The following is a 20,601-nucleotide window of genomic DNA, read 5'->3' on the forward strand; positions in this document are numbered from 1 at the left end:
CACCCTGACATCCTCTCTGACCCCGACTGCTTCTTCTCTCCCACCCAGGGCTGCTGCTGTCTTTTATATGGTACATTACGTGTTACACATTTACAGTTTTTCCCAATGCCTATTACCTATATTAAATGGTGCTTTTCTATCTTTTATATGGTACATTACGTGTTACATGGTTACAGTTTTCCCCAATGCCTATTACCTATATTAAATGGTGATTTTCTACTCTAAACCAATCTGTGAGTGCCAACATCACCAAGAACATGGAGGTGAGGAAGGAGAAAGAGGGAGGACAGGGCAGGTCCAAATCCCAAATCCATCTTAAACCCTCTGACCCCCATGTACAAAACCAAACCCCCCCTGTACAGCACTCAAAAATTCTTCCCTCTACTTTGTGACTACTTCTACTCTAATATCTAAACTTTTGTGACTTCTTGTTCTTCCTGCAAGGTTGGTAACTCATTCCATGGCTCAAACCCAAAATCACAGCTGTTTCCAGCTGTGCCAGGGTCTCAAATGCTTCTGACCTGGGCACGGAACATCCCAAAATGTCTGAGGGACATTCTGAGTTCCGACAGGACCAGGCTCTGCTCCTCGCAGCCAGCAGAGCCCCGGGCCGGGCTCGGTCCAGCCCAGCGCTGCCAGCCCGGCTCTGCTCGGGCGGGACCCGGAGCTTTCCCCGGGTTCCAACTTCGCAGCCTCCCCCTCCTTTTCCTTCCCAACAGGATTTCTGCTCCAAACGCTCCGGGTTTCCTGTTCCCAGCTGGGGAAGGGGAGGGACTCTCGCCTTGGGGCCTCAGAAGCTGAGCTCTGCCTCCAGAGAGGAGGAGGAGGAGGAGGAGGAGGAAGAGGAGGAGGAGGAGGATGGGCTCTGTCCCCCGTCGGGCTCCGCGTCCTGCTCAGCACAGACAGCACCACCCTCACCCCATGGAATGAAGGAGCAGCCTCTGGGGTGCCAAGTCAGGAAAGGGGGATTTAATCTCTGCAGCAAATGAAGATCCTCTGAAGAGATTCCTCTTTGCTGCCGACTGCTCCGGGGAGGATTTCCAGCATGCAGGGTGGTAAGGAAAAGTTCCAGGATCATCACCCCGGCTGCCCCTCGGGCGGGATCCTGAGGCGCGGGGGGGATGAGGGATGGAAGGGAGACAAGCAGAAAAAGCTGGAGTAGGAAAAGCTTGCAGAGAGCTCCGAGGTGGATCCAGACAGGCAGTGTGTGACCGCTGGGCTTGTGGCAAAGCCCAAACTGCTAAAGCGGCGCTGAGGCTCTCACCTGCCCTTAGAGCTGAAGTGCTTACAGTCATTTGGAGAGGATGAGAGAGAATATCGAACCATTTCCACACCGGGACAATTGGAATTGTCAGAAAGTCTGGTGCAAGCATCACCCGAGTGAGCGCGGTGTGGTGTCTGCCCCAGCCGCAGCCGCGGGGCTCCGGGGCAGCGCTGCCTGCCCGGGAATGGGAACGGGAATGGGAACGGGAATGGGAATGGGAATGGGAATGGGAATGGGAATGGGAATGGGAACGGGAATGGGAATGGGAATGGGACTGGGAATGGGATTGGGAATGGGAACGGGAATGGGAATGGGAACGGGAACGGGAATGGGAATGGGACTGGGAATGGGAACGGGAATGGGAACGGGAATGGGAACGGGAATGGGAATGGGAATGGGAACGGGAACAGGAACGGGACTGGGAATGGGAATGGGAATGGGAATGGCAATGGGAATGGCAATGGGAACGGGAATGGGAACGGGAATGGGAACGGGAACGGGAATGGGAACGGGAACGGGAATGGGGACAGGAATGGGAACAAGAATGGGAATGGGAATGGGAATGGGAATGGGAATGGGAATGGGAACGGGAATGGGAACAGCAATGGGAACTGAGCAGTGGAAGGTGTTAACCTGTCCTGACGTTCTCACCAGCAGGGGAGGGGAAGGAGGATGAAGAGCTGGAGGCTCCGGAGGCTCCGTCAGCTGGGAAGAGCCGAGGCACAGCAGCAGCAGCAGCCGGAGGGTGGGCGTGGGGAGTGGTGTTCCACTTCTTCCTGGTAAGGGGGAATGAAGCAAACCCTCCCCGAGCTGGGGCTGGGGGGTCTCAGCCTCACTCAGAGCACGGGACAGGCTGACCCAGCCATCCCAGGCACACCCCAGGCACACCCCAGGCACGCCATTCCCTTTGGGATGCCTCCTGTAAATGTCTCAGTGACTGACAGGAGCATCCCCTTGCCAGGATTATTTTCCCTGCTCAAACACATCCCCACAGGGGTGTCAAACCCCAAAGGACTGTCCTGTCCCTTCAGCAAGGGCGTGACCCCACCTCGGGCAGTGAGGTGGGAGCCACTCTCGGGTACTCCCTGGGAGGACCTGGCACCTCAACACCACTTAAAGCCACGAATTCCCTGTGCTCTAGGATTCAGTGATGAATCAAGGAATTGTGAAGCTTGGAGAAGACCTTTAAAGTCACTGAGTCCAACTGCAAAGAAGGCACCATCCCCCCAAGCTAGGAAAGTTTCCCTCCCTTCAAATCCATCCGGGGTAACTCGCTGCCAATCATTAACCACCTGCCACAGGGAGACAACAGGAGTTAAAATTCAGGACACGAACTGTCTGTCCTTTGCCCCTGCGGTAGAGAAATCCTGGGAAACTGTCCCAGTTAACATTCATCCCCACTGCCCTCATCCCCTCATCACCTCTCAGTGATCTCCAAACGGATCCATTTTGACTATTGCTGCAGTACAAAAAAGTAACTTCAAAGGTAAAAGCATCCTACAAGAGCTGAGCTCTAGGGCTGCATTGTTCCTTTCGTTTGGAAAATCAGTTTGCAGAGGGTTTTCTGAGGATCTGCAGCATGGCCACGACCAGCCCACCCTGGCTGGCATTCCCCAGCACCAAGTTCAAGTGTCCCGGTTTGTTCCTCCCACACCACCACAAAAGAAGCAGAAGGAAAAGCTTTTCCTCCCTTCCCAATGCCCTGTGGCACCTCACCTCCACCCCCTCTCAACTCAGGTCAATGTGCTCGTGATGGGGATGCTGAAGACCTTTGGGATCTTCTTCGTGGCTTTCCAAGAGGAGGTGGGGGGATCTTCGGAGCAGGTCAGCTGGATCGGCTCCATCATGTCCTCCCTGCGCTTCCTCGGAGGTGAGCTGCTGTCCCAGGGCTTGGGGCACGGCTGCAGCCTCTGTCTGCCCTGGGGGCACTGAGGGGGCTCTGTGCATCCAATTCCCATCCCAGACTGCTCCAAACTGGACGTGGCTGGCACCCACACGTGCCTGAGCAGGAATAAATGTGCTCTAAATACTGAGCCATTCAGATGGGATAGGGGGAGGAAGTTGGAAATTGGGAAGAAATGCTTTCCTGGGAGGGTGGCACAGGGTGCCCAGAGCAGCTGTGGCTGCCCCTGGATCCCTGGGAGTGTCCAAGGCCAGGCTGGATGGGGCTGGGAGCAACCTGGGATGGTGGAAGGTGTCCCAGCCGTGGCAGGGGTGGGACTACATGAGCTTTAATGTTTCTTCCAACCCAGACCCTTCTGGAATCCCTGAACGTTGCTGTAGATTTATTGTACAGCTCCAGAGCAAACAACACTCTTGTCCCAGCTGTGGAATATTTGGAGCTGCTGGGCATGGTGTGATTGAGGAAGGAGGCTCAGGAGAGCTGAACCTTTGGGCTTTGCCTCCTTCCCTGCCCCACTCCCTGAGCTCCCAGGGTACAGGCAAAGCCTCTCTCCTGAACATTAACCCTTCCCCGTCACCCCCTGCCACCCCCTGCCTCCTGAGGCTCCCCAGGGGTCCCAAAGCAGGCTCTGAGCCCTCAGGCTGACCGTGTCCCTGTTTCCCTTGCAGCCCCGCTGGTGTCCGTGGTGTGCCAGCGCCTGGGGGAGCGGCCGGTCTCCATCCTCGGCGCCGGGCTGGTGGCCGGGGGCTGCCTGCTCAGCACTCAGGCCACCAGCGTCCCCTTCCTCTGCTTCTCCATGGGATTCCTGCTGGGTGAGACGGGCAGGAGCAGGAAATCAGCTCCTTCAGCCTTGGGGAAGGACTGCAGGGGGAGCAGCCAAGGGGTTGTTCAGCTGGAGAAGGAGCCTGGGGTGATCAGGGACAGGACCCAAGGAAGGAGCTGTGTTGGGTTTGGGATGGGTATCAGGAAAGGTTCTTCCCCCAGAGGTGCTGGCACTGCCCAGGCTCCCCAGGGAATGGGCACAGCCCGAGGCTGCCAGAGCTCCAGGAGAGTTTGGACAGCGCTGCCAGGGGTGCACAGGGTGGGATTTGGGGTGTCTGTGGGATTGGACTGGATGATCCTGCTGGGTCCTTCCCACTCAGGACATTCTGTGCTTCTGTGAACCTTCAGTGCCAAAGCATCCCCAGCTCCTTTCTGTGAGACTGTGTGAACTCCCAAAGCTTCATGCTCAGAATAAAACACCAGTTTCAATATTCCAGTCCCAACTAACCTTGATTTTTTTTTTTTCCTGGACCTACACAGATCCTGGCCTTTTAAAATCCCTTATAAAAGGGCAGAGCCCCCAATCCCCCAGACACCAAACCCCACCCACCAAATCTTGCTCTCCCCTGACTGTGAGAGCAGAAATCTTCTCCTTTCAGCCTGGGAATGCTGCAGAGCCAGGGACTGCCAGCTTGGGATAGCAGGACAGCAATCCCTACACGGGAACCCCTTTCTGGGACTGCAAGGGGTTTGTGCCTTCCCTTGGCCTCGGTGGGAGTTTCTGAGGAGGAGATCTCCGGGGTGGGTTTCTGCAGCCTGCACAAGGCAGAAGATTTGCTGGGTCAGAGACATCTCTGCCATGGGACACCACGAGCCTCTGTGCTGGGAGCCTCTTATTCCCATTTTTCCTCTCCACACAGGGATGGGTTTTTCCTGATGGAGTCTCTCTGTGTTGGGAGCCTCTTATTCCCATTTTTCCCCTTTCCACAGGGATGGGTTTTTCCTGATGGAGTCTCTCTGTGGTGGCAGTCTCTTACTCCCATTTTCCCTCTCCCCACAGGGATGGGTTTTTCCTGATGGAGTCTCTCTGTGGTGGCAGTCTCTTATTCCCATTTTCCCTCTCCCCACAGGGATGGGGTTTTTCCTGATGGAGTCTCTCTGTGGTGGCAGTCTCTTATTCCCATTTTCCCTCTCCCCACAGGGATGGGGTTTTCCTGATGGAGTCTCTCTGTGGTGGCAGTCTCTTACTCCCATTTTCCCTCTCCCCACAGGGATGGGCTTTGCCTGCCTGTACCAGGCGGCCGCGGTGATGACGGCCAAGCGCTGCCGCGCTCGCCTGGCCTTCTGCAGCGCCCTGGCCCGCTCTGGGATGGGGCTGACCTTCCTGATGGCTCCCTTCACTCAGCTCCTCCTCGAGGCCTACGGCTGGCAAGGTGAGGCATCTCCTGTTCCTTCCCATCCATCACCTCTGAGAGGGAATCTGGGGAGATCTGGAGGCTCCAAGAGGCTCTTCTTAAAAATTCAGCACACTGAGGAATAACTCTGCCTCTTCTAGGATAATCTGGGGACATCTTGTTAATAATTAAACATTTAATCACTCATTAAAATCAAAGCACAGACCTCAGAAATCAAAACCAGAAATCCCTAATTTTACTGCAGTGATTCAAGACCATCTTGAAGGTCCATCATGACTTTAAATGAGGAAAAGCAAAACAGATCCCAGAGATAGCTGTGGATTTGTTCTGTGCATCACAGAAAAATTAACTTCCAGCTAGACAAGCAGGAATAAATATCCCTGTTTTGTTAACTCCTCCATAAGGAGACAGCAAACTCCCTTCTCATGGCAGAACTTCCTCCATAGTCAGTGAAAACCACACCTTGTTCCACAAAGGCCATTTCCTGCTGCTCCTCTCTTTCCAATCAAGAAAAAAAACACTTTTTCCCTTCCCTCAGGTACTCTGCTGATTTTTGGAGGCATCATGCTGAACCTGGTGCCTTCCAGCATGTTGCTGTGGCCCGTCAGCCCCCAACCGCCCCGGGAATCTGCCAAAAATCAACACCGGGGCTCTTCAGTGGCAAAGAAGGACCCAGAAACTCCTGGTGGATGTTCAGATGGAAGCAGTCCCAGGGAATTACAGCTTCTCTGTGAACAGGAGGCTCCCACCACAGAGAGACTCGTGGTGCCCCATGGCACAGATGTCTCTGAGCCAGCAGATCCACCTGCCTTGGGAAGGTTGCAGAAACCCACCCTGGAAATATCCTCAGAAACGCCCACCGAGGCCACGGAAAGCCACAAACCCCTCACAGCCTCCAAAAAGGAACCTTCTCAGCCTCTCCTGGACTTCTCCCCACTGAAGGATCCCGTTTTCTTCGTTTTCACCTGGTCTTTCCTGTTCAGCCACTTGGCCTATTTCGTGCCCTTCTTCCACCTGGTGGCGAGGGCCAGGACGCTGGGCATGAGCAGCAGGGACGGCTCCTACCTGATCGCCGTGGCTGGTAGGCACAGGGATCCTTCACCCCCACAGCTCGCACAGAAACACCCCCAGCTCTGCCAAAAAACGGCCCCAGATTGTCCTGGCACGGATCCTCCTGGCACAGGTTGAGTCCTCACCCCACCGGGGTGCTTCTCCCGGTGCCAGTGGGTGATCCCACACCCTCCCTGCTCCCACAACCCCAAATCTCTGCCCACCACGATCCCTGCTGTGCTCAAAGCCACAAGCCACCAGAACCCAGGGGTGCAGCCAAAACCCTCCAGTTTGACCCAAAAGGGAGAAATTCAATATTGGGGGAAAACTCCCTACATGAATGTGGATCCAGGGATTTGGATTTGGCACATCCACCTCCAAGTGGGGAACAAACAAGGCACATTCCCCAAAATCCCAACCCATGCCCAGATCCAGGGATTTGGATTTGGCACATCCACCTCCAAGAGGGGAATAAACAAGGCACACTCCCCAAAACCCAAACTCATACCTGGTTATAAACCAGGATTAACATTAAAGCCATGCTGGGATAAAAAAGTGGCTCCAGCCTCAGTCAGCAGCAAGTATTTTATTGTAGAAAAATACATTTTATTTCTGCAGTGCTGGGGAATATTCAGCAGTGAGGGGTTGTCGAGGTGTTAGGAATCCCCAGGAATTAATGGGATATTTGGAATTAGGAGTGGGAGGGACACAGGGGTCAGTGGGACACGAGCTCACTCGAGAGCTCTTTGATCTTTGCTTCATAAAAATGTACCAAAAAATGTAAAAAACAACTCTCAAAAAACCCAAACTCTCAAAACCCCAACAACTAAATGGCTAATGAGCCTCTAAAATGTCTGGGTTTCTAGAAAACGCCTGGGTTTTTAGAAAAATTAAATTTTAGAATTTAAATAGAATTAATTATAGAAAAATTAAAAACTCAGCTGGATTTTTCTTCTTCATATTCAGCTTTTTCTCTTCAGCAAGTTCCTCTTTCCTGATTTAGGGCATTTCAGAGGGCAGACACCCAGGAGGGTGAAATTCCCCCCAAGGGAATTTTCCCAGAGCACTTTGGTGCCCTTAGGAAGAGCAGCAGAACGGAAAAGGGAAAAAAGCCAATCCCTGGATTTTGTAACAGCCCAAAAACACCCGGAGCTTTTTGGCATTTCAGCCCTTTGTGGTCACGTCCTCACAATGAACAGGGAAAGTGGGATGTGACACAGCCAATAAAGGAAATAATACTGAGTAATAGAAATAAGTAATCTTAGAAAAATCACTAATAATAATTTAAAACCGTATAAATAAATACATAAAAATAATGGATATAATAATATAAAATAATACAAATAATTAATAGAATAAAATAAATAGAAGAATAAATTATATTAGGGTTAATATAAAAAATCAAGTGTAACACAAATAATGTATAAAAAGAATACAAATATTAAAAAATACTGTAAAAGATAACTATATTAGAATATATAATATGCAATATCATATAACATATAGTAAAAATATAAAAATATAAAAATATAAAAATTTTAAATAATATAGTAATGTGAAGATAAGTATAATTTCACTATATGAATTACAATTAATTATAGAAAATAATATAGTAATATAATATTAAAATATACTATAATATAATAGGTCTATAGATTATATTATATTATATTATATTATATTATATTATATTATATTATATTATATTATATTCGTAATTACATAAATTAGTAATTACATAAATTATTATATTATTAATATTATGTATTTGTAATATAATATAATATAATATAATATAATATAATATAATATAAACTATGATAGCAACAATATAAATAAAATATAAAATACTGTCAGTATCAATATAATACATATACTACAAATAATAATATAAAACACTATAAAGTATAGCTAAATTTATAATAATATCTAATAATTTATACTAATAAATTGAATAATATAAAATACTGTAAGTATCAATATAATACATACATTACGAATAATAAAAATAATCATAGAAAACACTATAAAGGATAGCTAAACTTATAGTATCAAATAGTTTATAATTTATACTATCTAATAAATATAAAATATTCTAAGTATCAATATAATACATACATTACGAATAATAAAAATAATCATATAAAACACTGTAAAATATAGCTAAATTGATAATACCGAAGAATTTATCACTGACATTACCCAATAACTGTATGTGAAACAATGCCATCTGAAGTACGGGAAAGCATCCCAGCTGAGCGCTGCCCGGTGCCGCGGGGCTCTGAGCTGCCGTTCCCTCAGGCATCACGGAGATGCTGAGCCAGCTGCTCTCGGGCTGGGTGGCCGACCACGAGTGGCCCAAGAGGTACCAGCTCCACGTCACCTACCTGCTCCTCGGCGGGGTCACCAACCTGCTGGCGCCGCTGGCCACCACCTTCCCCCTGCTGCTCGCCTACGCCGTGGCCTTGGCCAGCTTCTGCGGGGCCTTCATGGCCCTGGTGCTGCCCGTGCTCGTGAGTCCTGCGCCGCGCCGGGCAGGGGGACGGGGACAGGGGGACAGGGACAGGGGGACAGGGACAGAGGGACAGGGACAGGGGGACAGGGACAGGGGGACAAAGGGACAGGGGGACAAAGGGACAGGGGGACAGGGACAGGGGGACAGAGGGACAGGGGGACAGGGGGACAGGGGGACAAAGGGACAGGGGGACAAAGGGACAGGGGGACAGGGACAGGGGGACAGGGACAGGGGGACAGAGGGACAGGGGGACAGGGGGACAGGGGGACAAAGGGACAGGGGGACAGGGACAGGGGGACAGGGACAGGGGGGACAGGGGGGAAAGAGGGACAGGGGGACAGGGGGACAGAGGGACAGGGGGACAGGGGGACAGGAACAGGGGGGACAGGGGGGACAGGGGGACAGGGGGGACACAAAGGGGACAGGGGGGACAGGGGGACAGTGGGGACACAGAGGGGACAGGGGGACAGGGGGACAGGGGGGACAGGGGGGACACAGGGGGGACACAGGGGGGACAGGGGGGACAGGGGGACAGGGGGGACACAGAGGGGACAGCAGGGACGGGGACAGGGGGGACAGAGGGGACAGCGGGGACAGGGGGGACAGGGGGGACAGGGGGGACACAGAGGGGACAGGGGGACAGGGGGGACAGGGGGACAGGGGGGACAGGGGGACAGGGGGACAGGGGGGACAGGGGGGACAGGGGGACAGGGGGACAGGGGGGACAGGGGGGACAGGGGGGACAGAGGGACAGGGGGGACACAGAGGGACAGGGGGACAGAGGGACAGGGGGACAGGGGGGACACAGAGGGGACAGAGGGACAGAGGGGACAATGGGGACCGAGGGACAGGGGGGATAGGGGGACAGGGGGGACAGCGGGGACAGCAGGGAATGCCCAGCCGGGCATGGGGCAGGATCCAGGGAGAGCTCGGAGCCTACAGGGCTCCAGGAGATCCCCTCAGAGCTCCTTCCAGAGCCTAAAGGACATCCAGGAGATCCCCTCAGAGTTTTTGCAGAGCCTAAAGGAGATCCAGGAGATCCCCTCAGAGTTTTTGTAGAGCCTAAAGGAGATCCAGGAGATCCCCTCAGAATTTTTGCAGAGCCTAAAGGGGCTTCAGAAGATCCCCTCAGAGCCCCTTGCAGAATTCCAAGAGATCCTCTCAGAGCCCCTTTAGGTACCTAAAGGAGATCCAGGAGATCCCCTCAGAGCCTCTTGCAGAGCCTAAAGGAGATCCAGGAGATCCCCTCAGAGTTTTTTTAAGAGCCTAAAGAGGATCTAGGAGATCCCTTCAAAACCCCTTGCAGAGCCTAAAAGGGTTCCAGGAGATCCCCTCAGAATTTTTGCAGGTCCCAGAGGGGCTCCAGGAGATCTGGAGAAGGACTGGGGACAAGGGATGGAGGGACAGGACACAGGGAATGGCTCCCACTGTCAGAGGGCAGGGATGGATGGGATATTGGGAAGGAATTGTTCCCTGTGAGGGTGGGCAGACCTGGCACAGGTGCCCAGAGCAGCTGTGGCTGCCCCTGGATCTCTGGCAGTGCCCAAGGCCAGGCTGGATGGGGCTTGGAGCAACCTGGGACAGTGGAAATTCCCTCTCTATGGCAGGGGTGCAATGGATGGGCTTTGAGGTCCCTTCCAACCCAAACCATTCCAGGATTCTCTGATCCAGGTGGGGAGGCACCATTACAATTTGGCATTTCTTTCTGGAAGGCATTCAGAGTTCAAAACTCCTTCCTCAAATCTGGGCAGCTGGAAGGCAGAGAAGCATCTCCCATCCCAGTAATTCCCACACCTGCCTTAAGGAGGCAAACGGGTTCCAGGCTAGATCAGACCTACAGGGACAAAGTCCTCCCAGAGCTGCAGCTGAAGAGGAAATTCCCCAGAAAAAGAATTAAATTATCTCTTGTGCTTTAAAAAAAAAAAAAAAAAAAAAAAGAAAGAAAAAAAAGAAAAAGAAAAATTCAATTAATCTGTTGTGCATATGCATTCCTATGAAGCCATTCACTAATTATCCATTTTGGTTTCCAAACAGGTGGATCTTGTGGGTGTGGAAAAGCTCCACAGCTACCTGGGGTTTGCTGCTTTCTTTGCAGGGATAGCAGCCATGGCAGGACCCCCTTTAGCAGGTAAGTGATGTTATATAAAACACACCCACCCCAGAAATCCAGGGATAAATCATGCTGCTGGTTCACTCTCCTACAGGGATCCATTCCAGGATGGGTTTTCTGTTCAGAGAGGAAAAAAAATCCAATTTCAGAAATGTATTTTTATAGACAGGCAACATTTTGCTTGAGAATTTGCAAAATCCAACCAGCAGCTTGGAAAATGCTGCCTGGAGTATTTAGAAAATGCTGCTTGGCAGGGTTTGGAAAATGCTGCCTGGAATATCTGGAAAATGCAGTGAAGCCCCATGTGCAGAGTTTAGCCCTGACCACAGCAGGACAACAAGCACATTACCAGGGATTTTACTCCCAGTAGTGATAAAATAACACTGAACTTGGACTGGAGGGGAAGCAAGGAGAGGAAGGGAAAGGAAGGACAGACTCAGCAAGATTCCCACCAGGCAGAGGCACTGAAACATCAGGAGAAGGCTCAGTAATCTCTTGTTTTGACAGAGATTACACAGCTCAGCCACCAGAGCTCTGGGCCCAGAGATAAGGAGCATGAAAAGCATTTGCTCTTCTCCCTCTGCCAGGAAAGCAAGGCAGCTGTGAGGATTTGGGAGATTTCAAGTACTTAGAAATGAGTGTCCAGCCTCTGCTAAGGAGCAGGGGAATTGTCCTCCTCCAAACACCTTGGCCAGGACAAAGCTTTGCCTTTCCTGCAGCCCAACAAGCCAACTGCTCCTGGGCCGAGTCCCCACAGGGGAGGGGGGATTCTGCCCTGCTCAGGTGAGACCCCACCTGCAGAGCTGCCCCAGCCCTGGGGAACAACAGCAGGAGGACCTGGAGCTGCTGGAGAGAGTCCAGAGGAGCCCATGGAGATCCTCCAAGGGCTGGAGCCAGGCTGGGAGAGCTGGGGGTGCTCCCCTGGAGAGGAGAAGCTCCAGGGAGAGCTCAGAGCCCCTTGCAGGGACCAAAGGGGCTCCAGGAGAGCTGGAGAGGGACTGGGGACAAGGGATGGAGGGACAGGACACAGGGAATGGCTCCCACTGCCAGAGGACAGGCATGGATGGGATATCAGGAAGGAATTGTTCCCTGTGAGGGTGCTGAGGCCCTGGCACAGCATGCCCAGAGAAGCTGTGGCTGCCCCTGGATCCCTGGGAGTGTCCAAGGCCAGGCTGGACAGGGCTTGGAGCAGCTGGGACAGTGGGAGGTGTTCCTGCCCACGGCAGGGGATGGAATGGGAGCAGCTTTAGGGTCCTTTCCAATCCAAATCATCATTTTTTGTTCCCTGCCCTCCAAATCAGCTGCTCCCAGCCTGCAGAGGCGCCTGGCTGGAAGCTGCTAAGGATTCTGTAAATTCCAGCTCCATGCAAAGTTTCAGCAATGCTGCTGTTCCACCAGCACAGGGAATGAATTTATATTCCCAATCAATATCCCTGGGCTGGTGATGTTCTTTCTGTCTGTAGATGCAATTTCAAGGAGCCAAAACATTTCATTGACAACGAGCTTCCCAGTGCCAGGGTGATGCAGAGCCTGGATTGCAGATCCTGCTGCTGGCACAAGGTGAACACTGAGCACACAGCAACCCCTCAGTCCCCTGAAGCCCCTGCCACAGGAACATCCAGCAGCAGCTCAGCACCTGGGCTGTCTCATCCACACTCACACTGCAGTTCAAGTTCCATCCACCTGCAATAGATCTGCACTAATGGGAAGCCTTTTGCTTTCTGCAGTGGGTTTGTAAAGCAAGCAGGTTTCCTGCAAAAAGCTTTCCACAGAAATCAGGTTTAATGCAGGTGGGATAAATAAAGGCCAAAATAAAGCCAAGAAGCAAAACAATTCCTGATCCAACTCCTGATCCAGCAGAGCAAAATGGAAACAATCCAGAGCTCAGGATCCAGCCTTGGGGCCCAAGATAAATTCTGCAAATCTCTCTTGCAATGGAGTTTTAAGTGTGAAAACTGAGTGAGACCAAAATCTCCTGATGAAGTGTCCAAAACCATCTGCTCCTTGCAGACAGCAGGATTTAAGTGCTCTGAGAGACCCTGGTGCTCTCACCTCCCAAAAACCTTGAGTTTACAACTACAATTTCATCAAACTCAAGTGCTTTTATGCAGCGGAAATAATGATAACAGATAATAAGAACTGCAAAGGTTAAAACTGCCTAATTTGCATATCAGACCAAACCCTAATGCAAGGAAAAGGTGACTTACCTGCAAATCTGTTCAGCTGAAAGCCCTGAAATCCAGGGGCAGCTGGCAGGACCCAAAGGGAAAGTTTGGAGTCTCCATCACAGCTCCCCATCCACTGGCACCTCTGGATGCTGCCACGCTGAAAAAACCCAGCCCAAACCAGAATAAACATTATTTTGGCAGCCACGAGCAAGCTGAGGAGAGAAGGGCAGAGTTTATTTCCACAAGCAGTACAAATCACTGACTCAAAATGCAAAAGAGCTGAACCAAAGCACGTAACACAAATTCTAGAAGAGATTCCAGCCCCCAGAGCACGATCTCCAGTCCCAAGAAATTTGGGTGGTCAAAGGGGAGAGAGTGGTCAAAGTCACCCAAAAGCTCTGCTGGCACAAGTATTTAGATGTTTTCGAAATTTTACCTTTACCTTCCCACTGAATTTTGCTCCTCAGGGCATCAGAAATAAATAAAACTTCTGATTAAAAATCAGCAGTACCATTTAAACAGCCTGACCCAGCTGGCAGCACCAGCAGTGCTGGGAATGTTTAGTTTGGATTACATTGCTGGGATTTACCAGCATTCCTCACAGAACTGCTGCTTTGCTGGGGTTTGAACACCACAAGCTCCTAGTTCAGCTTTCTGCAGCAGGAGTGATTATTGTTTTGGAAATGAATTGGAAGCACAGAGACTGGAGTTGCTCCAAAAGGTTGGGGTGTGATGAAAGTTGATGGCTGTGCTGCCAGTGAGGCAATGCTGGTAAATCCCACTGCACCTAAATCCCATTCAGCACCAAAAAAAAACCCCCAGAAAATTAAAAAAAAAAATTAAGAAATATCCTGAAGGATATTTTAAGAAGAATTGCAATAAATCAGAGCTCAACTGGAGCACTCTGTCCTGTTCCTCTCACAAATAACTACGTCAGCATCCTCTCTCCAAATCCCAGAGACTTCCAGGCAGTGAAACCAGATCCCACCCCTGGGAATGAACCACTCCACAAGAACCTCAGGGTCATGGGAGAGTGTCCCAGTGCAGCAGCACAGGATGGATCCCACCAGGGGCTGGATCCCACCAGGGGCTGGATCCCACCAGGGGCTGGATCCTGGATCCCACCAGGGGCTGGATCCCACCAGGGGCTGGATCCCACCAGGGGATGGATCCCACCAGGGGCTGGATCCTGGATCCCACCAGGGGATGGATCCCACCACGGGATGGATCTCACCACGGGATGGATCCCACCAGGGGCTGGATCCTCCTTTCCAGCTGCAGCTTCTCCAGCACGTGGCCCACAGGAATCCCTGAGGAGCAAACACAGGGACACCCCCTGGGACAGGAGGGAGCCAACAGAAACTGAAACTGGGCACGAGCAGCTTTTCCTGTGCTTTATAAAACCTTCCTGTGGAAATCTACAGCGGGGGAATGTCGGTGCCTCTGCTCCAGCACAGATCCCAAATTTTACTGGATCTCCCTTTCCCAGTGCCTGAGCCCAGGAGCTCAGGGACTGTGTCATGTCCCTTCCTGGGTTCAAGAACCCCAGGCTTGGGCCAGATCTGCTGGTGGTGTAAACCAGGGAAGCCCATGGATGTGTGCATTCCGTGGATGTCTCCAGAGGAATTGCATTTCACACCAGCAGCAGATCTGGCTCAGCTGCTGCCCCACACCCACATTTGGGACTGGATTAGGGTTTTTATGTGCAGCAGCATCTCCCACCACTTTGCAGATTTTAGATTCAAAGAGAGGAACTCTCCACCTTTCAAAGGACTGCCCAGAGCCTGGATGATTTGCCAGGACCAAACCCCTCCAACACTTGGAGGTCACTTTAAAAGGTGACCTGAATCCTCCAGACATTCCTGTGGCTCGATGGAATTCAGCTTTTCCTTTTAAGTCCTCCCAGAGCCACTTTCATCAAGTTCACTTCCAGATCCTGGCCTGGTGTCTCTCCTATTGGACAAAGGACATTAAGCTGGGTCTGCTCACAAGGAGACAAGGCTGGAGAAGGGGGTTTGCAGCCCAGATGTTGCAAATACCAACATGTGCAAGTCATTCCTTCAATCCAACGGGATCTTCCATCAGCTACTTTTGGCCCACTTACTTAAAACAGGAAAAAAAAAAAAAATCAGGGATTAAATTCAATCAAATTAAACACCATGTCCACTACAATGATCAAAGCTGGCTCTGGGAAAAATGACCTGCATGTCATTTCCTCACAGGAAATGCTGCCCAGGAAGAGTTAAAATAATTTAAGGAAAATATCTGAGCAATTCTTAGATGAGAACACACATCCTTTGCCTCCCGTCCACCTCCTCAAATGATTTTTTTTTCACTGAGAAAAATCCCACTGCTTTAATAACAACCTTCTCTCCTGCAGGGTGGCTCTATGACTACACCCAGACCTACGTCTGCTCCTTCCTCTTTGCTGGAGCCTGTGCTCTCATCTCACCTATCTCCTTCTTCTTCGAGCCCGCAGCCCAAAAATGGAAGCTAAAAAAAGCCACTTTGAACACAAGCTGAAGTTTAAAGGCTGGGCTTTGATCACATCTGAACTGGGAAGGATCAACAGCAGCAACGCCGAAAACTGGAATTTTTGGATGTCACATTCAGTTTGGAAACCTGGATATTTGTCCTGATTAAAGCCATCTGAGAAATGCACAGTGTGAAGTGTATGGGAAAAATGCAGGCCATGGCCTGGGTTTCACAGTGCTGGGTTTTTCTGCCTCTCAGATTTAATCCTCAGCTCTGTCCTTCCCAGAGCAGAGCTGACTCACTCACCTCGTGGGATGAGCAGCCAGGGAGCTCCCAGTGCCAGAGATTTCAGCTCGTTCTATTCAGACACAAACAGGCCCTGGGGAGGGATGAAGGCAGGGACAGGGAGGTCAGGGTGACACTTCCATGAGGATCAGCTGCTCCAGGAGCCCCTCTCTTGGGGGGAAGGATGCTGCAGTGGGGCCATTCCACACCCCAGGCACTGTTATTGCCACAGCACAGAGGACCTGGAAAGAAAACCAGTTTTAATTAAAGCCAGAACCACAACACAGCAAAGTCAGAGACTAAACCCGTCCCTCTCCAGCTTCCCAGCCAGCCAGAGACTCCCAGGGATTCCATGCACACACAGAGGCAGCTCCAGGGCTGAGCCTGGATTCACCCAGCATGCCAAAGATTGAATTTGGATGGGTAAGACACAACACAGCAGCCTGGACTTTCCTTCCAGTAGTGAAGGTGCAATTTTTTTAAATTTGGTATTTGAAATTATTATGTCAACCTGGGATATTCATTCCAGCCAATGGCATTATCCTTTTTACCTTCCCCCTTTTTTAATTATTAAGGAGATTTAATTATGCTATTTTCTTTCTTACCCCTTTTATTCCTCGTCCCTTTTTTTAATATTAAGGCAGCAAGAGAGTTGTTTCCCCTCATTTAAACTGTGAAAAGGGTTATTTCAAGCCCAAAATGAGGTGGTCTATATTTAATAAAAAGCTCCAGAATATTGTAAGTTTCAAGGAGCTCCAACAAAGTCACAGACAGATGATGGGCTATCAATAGTCATCAATAAACAAAAGTCATCAATAGATGATGGGCCAAACCCAGCAGTTACACAATTCCACAGTGCCATAGAAATTCTGCTTAAATAAGGGGAAAATTACAGGGAAAGGGGAATGTCTGTGCTACAAACCAGTTTGTTTTCCTTATGCTGTTTCACAGCTTCTCCCAGGAACTTGCAAGCAGCAAGTGCTTTGGGAATGTTCCTTTTCCACTGTAACCATCATCCCTTTACAGCAGAAACCTCAGCATCCAGCACTCTGTGACTGGGATGGACCAGCGAGTATCAGTGAGGATTCCCAGGGGGGCATTTGCCAAGGCACCAAGATTTCTGGATAAGATTATTATTTCTGAAGTGTTTAAGGCACTGGGAGTTGCAGGGGGATGAATCCTACTGAGCCAATCCTGTACTGAGGCCTCAGCCAAGCCCTTCTGCAGCAGGGACAAAGCTTTCATTTAAAAAAAAAATCGAGTTTTCACCTCATGAAACAATAAAGTTCCTCACTCTCACCAACTCAAACACTACCAGCAGCTTTGGTTTGCTGCTGTAACAGGAACCATGTGGGAGCCTCGCCTTCAAGTTTTCCAGTCCTAAAGCTTTAGGATTCTAGCATTTCTTTCTGGAAGGCATTTTAGGATTTTAGCTTTTTTCTGCATCTCCCTAAGAGCAGCTGTGCTTTTGGCTTTTGACAGAGTGGGATCAAAGCTCTGTGGGGATGGAAAGAGCCACCCCACCAGCTCCTCACCCTGCTGCTCCCTCTCTCCACAATTCCAACACCTTTGCCTGTGCTCTGCTCTCTCCCTCTCCCTGTAAACGAAGCCTCTGCTCAACACCTTCGTCCTTTCAACACAAGCCCTGTGATATTTTCACCTCTTTTGCCACCAAGAAACAACTTGGCAGGATGTGGTGCCCACACCTCCCACCCCACCTGCTCCAACAAAGCTCCCCTGCAAACCTGCAGGATCTTAAGGAGAGTCCTGCCCTGTCTGTCCACCAGACCAATATCTCACCAATTCCTTACCCTTATTTAGCAAAACTGGAGTTGTTGTCCCCCCCTCCTTCCTTCTGCAGAGGAGCAAACAGCTCAGGAGCTCCCATTTCCCACATCCCAGGCCATGGATGGGCACCACCAGCCTTTATTTACTCCCAAAATAATCCTGCACAGGCAAAGCACCTTTCTCCAGCCACAATTACCTCTTGTCTATCCAAAATTGTTGAGGAAACCAATTCCCACAATGGGAAACTCCTCCCAGGTGCCCTGCACCATCCTGTCAGCGGGCTGGGAAGGGGGTGAAGAGTCTTCAGACCTTTGTCTTTCCACTGGGCAGGCCCAGGCTGGTGGTCAAACACTTCTCTGCTCACACCTGGTGCTGGGAAGGCAAGCACAGAACAGATGGTTCAGTTCCCCTGGCAGCTCTGAAAACCAAAGGCATTCATTGACTGCAGGATTCAACATGTGCATGAGAAAAAGCAGCAGTGAGGATGGGAACATCTGCCCCGGGAAGGTTTTTCCATCCCACTGAAGTCATCATGTAAATCTCTTCCTAAAACTGTTTTTGCATAGTGCAAAACATGACAGGACTGTGGAGAAATGCAAGAGCAGGGCTTGCTGGGACACAAATGAGGTTAAAAGCTGCAATCTGAGGTGGACTAGAAAATCCCTTTTGTCCCTACTCCCTTCAAGGAATCCCAGAATCTCTAAGGCTGGAAAAGCCCTCCTGTATTGTCGAGTCCAAGCTGTGCCCAACCTTGTCCCCAGCCCAGAGCACTGAGTGCCACCTCCAGGAATTTCCTGGGCACCTCAGGGATGGGCACTCCAAACCTCCCTGGGCAGCCCCTGCCAAGGCCTGAGCACCCTTTCCATGGGGAAATGATTCCTGAAATTTTTTCCCTTGCTCAAAGGAAATTCTTCCCTTACTCATCTGCAGTAGTGAGAATCAGCAGCAATGGCTGAAAATGATCCTCAGCATGAAAAATGCTTTGTTGAAGGGTGGTGCCCTCCCAGCCATCCCTCCTGCTCCTGGGAAGGCAGTGGAGAGCTGGATCCCTCCTGCCTTCCAACCCTCTGTACCTCACAGGCAGCAGCTCCACCCTTTGCACTGGAAAGAAATCACCAACAACCTTCTGGATCTTTCCAAGATTATTTCACTCACAATACATCAAACCCCGTGGAAGAGCAATGCCAGCCTCAGCACTGTGCCCAGAGTCACCTGGGGAAACATTTTCCTACCCAAGCTCATCCTCTGCACAAGGGATAACAAACCATGGTCAGCTGGATCTTGATGAGAAATCACATCTGGAAGTACTTTAAGTAGGATTCATTGGTTTAAAAACCTTCTAAAAATCATGGTGCAGAGAAACCAAACACTAAAGAATTCTCCAAAGATCCAGCGACCTGCAGGGAACCAGAGCTGGCTGGAGGGAATCTGAGTGACCAAAGGAACTCAGACCTGGTAAAACACCTGAGTGCCTCTGGGAAAAAATCTGAGTGACCAAAGGAACACAGACCTGGTAAAACACCTGAGTGCCTTTGGGAAAAAATCTGAGTGACCAAAGGAACTCAGACCTGGTAAAACACCTGAGTGCCTTTGGGAAAAAATCTAATTGACCAAAGGAACGCAGACCTGGTAAAACACCTGAGTGCCTTTGGGAAAAATCTGAGTGACCAAAGGAACGCAGACCTGGTAAAACACCTGAGTGCCTTTGGGAAAAATCTGAGTGACCAAAGGAACACAGACATGGTAAAACACCTGAGTGCCTTTGGGAAAAATCTGAGTGACCAAAGGAACACAGACATGGTAAAACACCTGAGTGCCTTTGGGAAAAATCTGAGTGACCAAAGGAACACAGACATGGTAAAACACCTGAGTGCCTTTGGGAAAAATCCGAGTGACCAAAGGAACTCAGACCTGGTAAAACACCCGAGTGCCTTTGGGAAAAAAAAACGTAACAACTTCATTTAGACAATTAGTTTTCTGAGCACTGACAGACAAGAGGACTGATACCCTGAATCCTGATTCATTTTAGCACCACAGGAGTAAGCAAGCAAGAAGAAAATATGGAAGTGGCTTCTCCAGCAAGACACGGCGGGTGAGGATCAGTGCTGGGTTTGCTCCATCCAAAGCCCTCCCTCCCCGGGGAGGAAACGCTTCTCCACTGCTACCAGAGATTTACTCCCAGGTGTAATCCTGCAGTAGCCTGGGCAGCCTCCAGGACTGCTCCCAGTGCCTGCCAGGCGTCTTGGCAGGGCTGATTTATGGGGTGGGCACCTGCTGGCTCTTAAACCAGCTTCAAGGGATGTTCCACACGCCAGGATAAAAAGCTGCTAAGACTCAGCTTGGGTCCATCAAAGGGATGGAAATCGGTGCCATTGGAGCTCACGTCAGGAAACACATTGCACCCCTCCATGCCTATTGGAATGATTTTACATTATTTATTTTAATTATTACATAATAATAATTACATTATTTTAATTTATTTATACTTATTGTTTATATTTTATAATATTTTATATAAATTTATATACATAATTTATTTATACATATTATTTCTAATTTATATTATTTTATATAAATTGTTACATATTTATATAAAATGATTCTATTTCTTTATACTATTATTTATATTTTCTGTTATTTTAAACATTTTTATAGATTTATATGTAATTATTTAATTTTTAACACATATTATTTATATTTTATATTATTTACAAATATATTTTTATTTCTATATATTTATTAAAAAATAGATTACACATGTATTTATAATTTATATTATTTATAAATATATATTTATACATAATATATATTTTACATATATAACTACTATTTATAAATCTGTTTTATCTATTTATATATATTAAAA

At 49.5% G+C, this 20,601-nt stretch overlaps 1 protein-coding gene and 1 long non-coding RNA gene across 6 annotated transcripts; one reads left to right on the plus strand and one right to left on the minus strand.

The window, feature by feature from the left end:
* Window positions 1–679: 679 nt before the first annotated feature.
* SLC16A4 (solute carrier family 16 member 4) lies at window positions 680–15,848 on the plus strand. Of its 4 annotated transcripts, none has more exons than XM_085561427.1 (10): window positions 680–1,055; window positions 1,919–2,043; window positions 3,002–3,134; window positions 3,836–3,979; window positions 5,201–5,362; window positions 5,883–6,425; window positions 8,696–8,907; window positions 10,944–11,037; window positions 12,483–12,579; window positions 15,568–15,848. In XM_085561427.1, exons 1-9 carry the CDS (start codon window positions 1,046–1,048, stop codon window positions 12,539–12,541), a joined length of 1,482 nt encoding a protein of 493 aa, XP_085417553.1. In that variant the 5' UTR covers window positions 680–1,045; the 3' UTR covers window positions 12,542–12,579; window positions 15,568–15,848. The 4 variants fall into 4 exon arrangements, with proteins under 4 accessions (XP_085417553.1, XP_085417554.1, XP_085417551.1 ...); XM_085561428.1 differs by having other exon boundaries at window positions 1,922–2,043; XM_085561425.1 differs by lacking the exon at window positions 12,483–12,579 and having other exon boundaries at window positions 684–1,055.
* On the minus strand, window positions 15,170–19,634 carry LOC146765303 (uncharacterized). 2 transcript variants are annotated; one of them, XR_014950179.1, is made up of 3 exons: window positions 19,362–19,563; window positions 17,932–19,187; window positions 15,170–16,189 (listed from the first exon to the last, which is right to left on the minus strand). It is a non-coding gene; the product is annotated as an uncharacterized LOC146765303 (long non-coding RNA). The 2 variants fall into 2 exon arrangements; XR_014950178.1 differs by having other exon boundaries at window positions 17,932–19,634.
* Between the last annotated feature and the right edge of the window lie 967 nt (window positions 19,635–20,601).

Source organism: Lonchura striata, chromosome 26 (assembly GCF_050655825.1).
Source record: "Lonchura striata isolate lonStrDom1 chromosome 26, ASM5065582v1, whole genome shotgun sequence".
Taxonomy (NCBI): domain Eukaryota; kingdom Metazoa; phylum Chordata; class Aves; order Passeriformes; family Estrildidae; genus Lonchura; species Lonchura striata.